General features: G+C 59.9%; 1 protein-coding gene across 1 annotated transcript; it reads left to right on the plus strand.

The window, feature by feature from the left end:
• Positions 1 to 4: 4 nt before the first annotated feature.
• Positions 5 to 628, plus strand: LOC113962293 (retina-specific copper amine oxidase-like; the record flags this gene model as incomplete). The annotated part of the gene is made up of 1 exon (XM_027673066.1): positions 5 to 628. A coding segment is annotated over one exon (624 nt), but the record flags the coding sequence as incomplete, so codon positions are not given.
• Between the last annotated feature and the right edge of the window lie 5 nt (positions 629 to 633).

A 633-nucleotide genomic window follows, 5' to 3' on the forward strand; every position in this document is an offset into this window, starting at 1 on the left:
GTACCACCGGGACGTGACGGTGCAGAAGTACGGGGGGAAGGTGCCGTACCACCGCAGACCGACGCTGGGCAGTGAGTACAAGCAGGTGGGAGCATTCTTGGAGACAGTGGCATTTGCTGCAGCACCAAGCTTCCTGCAAGAAGTCTTGGAGTATGACGGCACCAATGTGGCATTTCAGGCCACAGCCCCTCACGGGTTCCGGTCTGGAGACCGTAAGTCCTGGTTCATCCTGTTTCAGAACGTGAGTGGATTCTTCTTGCACCCGGTGGGGCTGGAGGTGCTGGTGGATCACAGCAGCCTGGACGTCTCCCGGTGGGCGGTGAGCAGGGTCTTCTACAACGGGCAGTACTACAGGGACATGGTTCAGCTGGAGAGTGCCTACGTGCAGGGCCGTATCAGCGTGGAGAAGGTGAGGAAGGCACCGCGGGACGGGGACTTCTCCTCCATGAAGCCCCGAGCGCCTTCAGCTGCACTGTTCCCACTGCAGTACGAGCCCCAGGGTCCTCGCTACAGCATCAGGAAGAACCTGGTCGTCTTCCAGGCGTGGAGCTTTGCCTTTGGGATGAGTGTGAGCACGGGCCTGCGCCTGTTTGACATCCGACACAAGGGGGAGAGGGTTGCCTATGAAATGAG

The sequence above is a fragment of the Neopelma chrysocephalum genome, unplaced genomic scaffold, assembly GCF_003984885.1.
Source record: "Neopelma chrysocephalum unplaced genomic scaffold, ASM398488v2 Primary Assembly neopelma1_140735, whole genome shotgun sequence".
Classification (NCBI taxonomy): domain Eukaryota; kingdom Metazoa; phylum Chordata; class Aves; order Passeriformes; family Pipridae; genus Neopelma; species Neopelma chrysocephalum.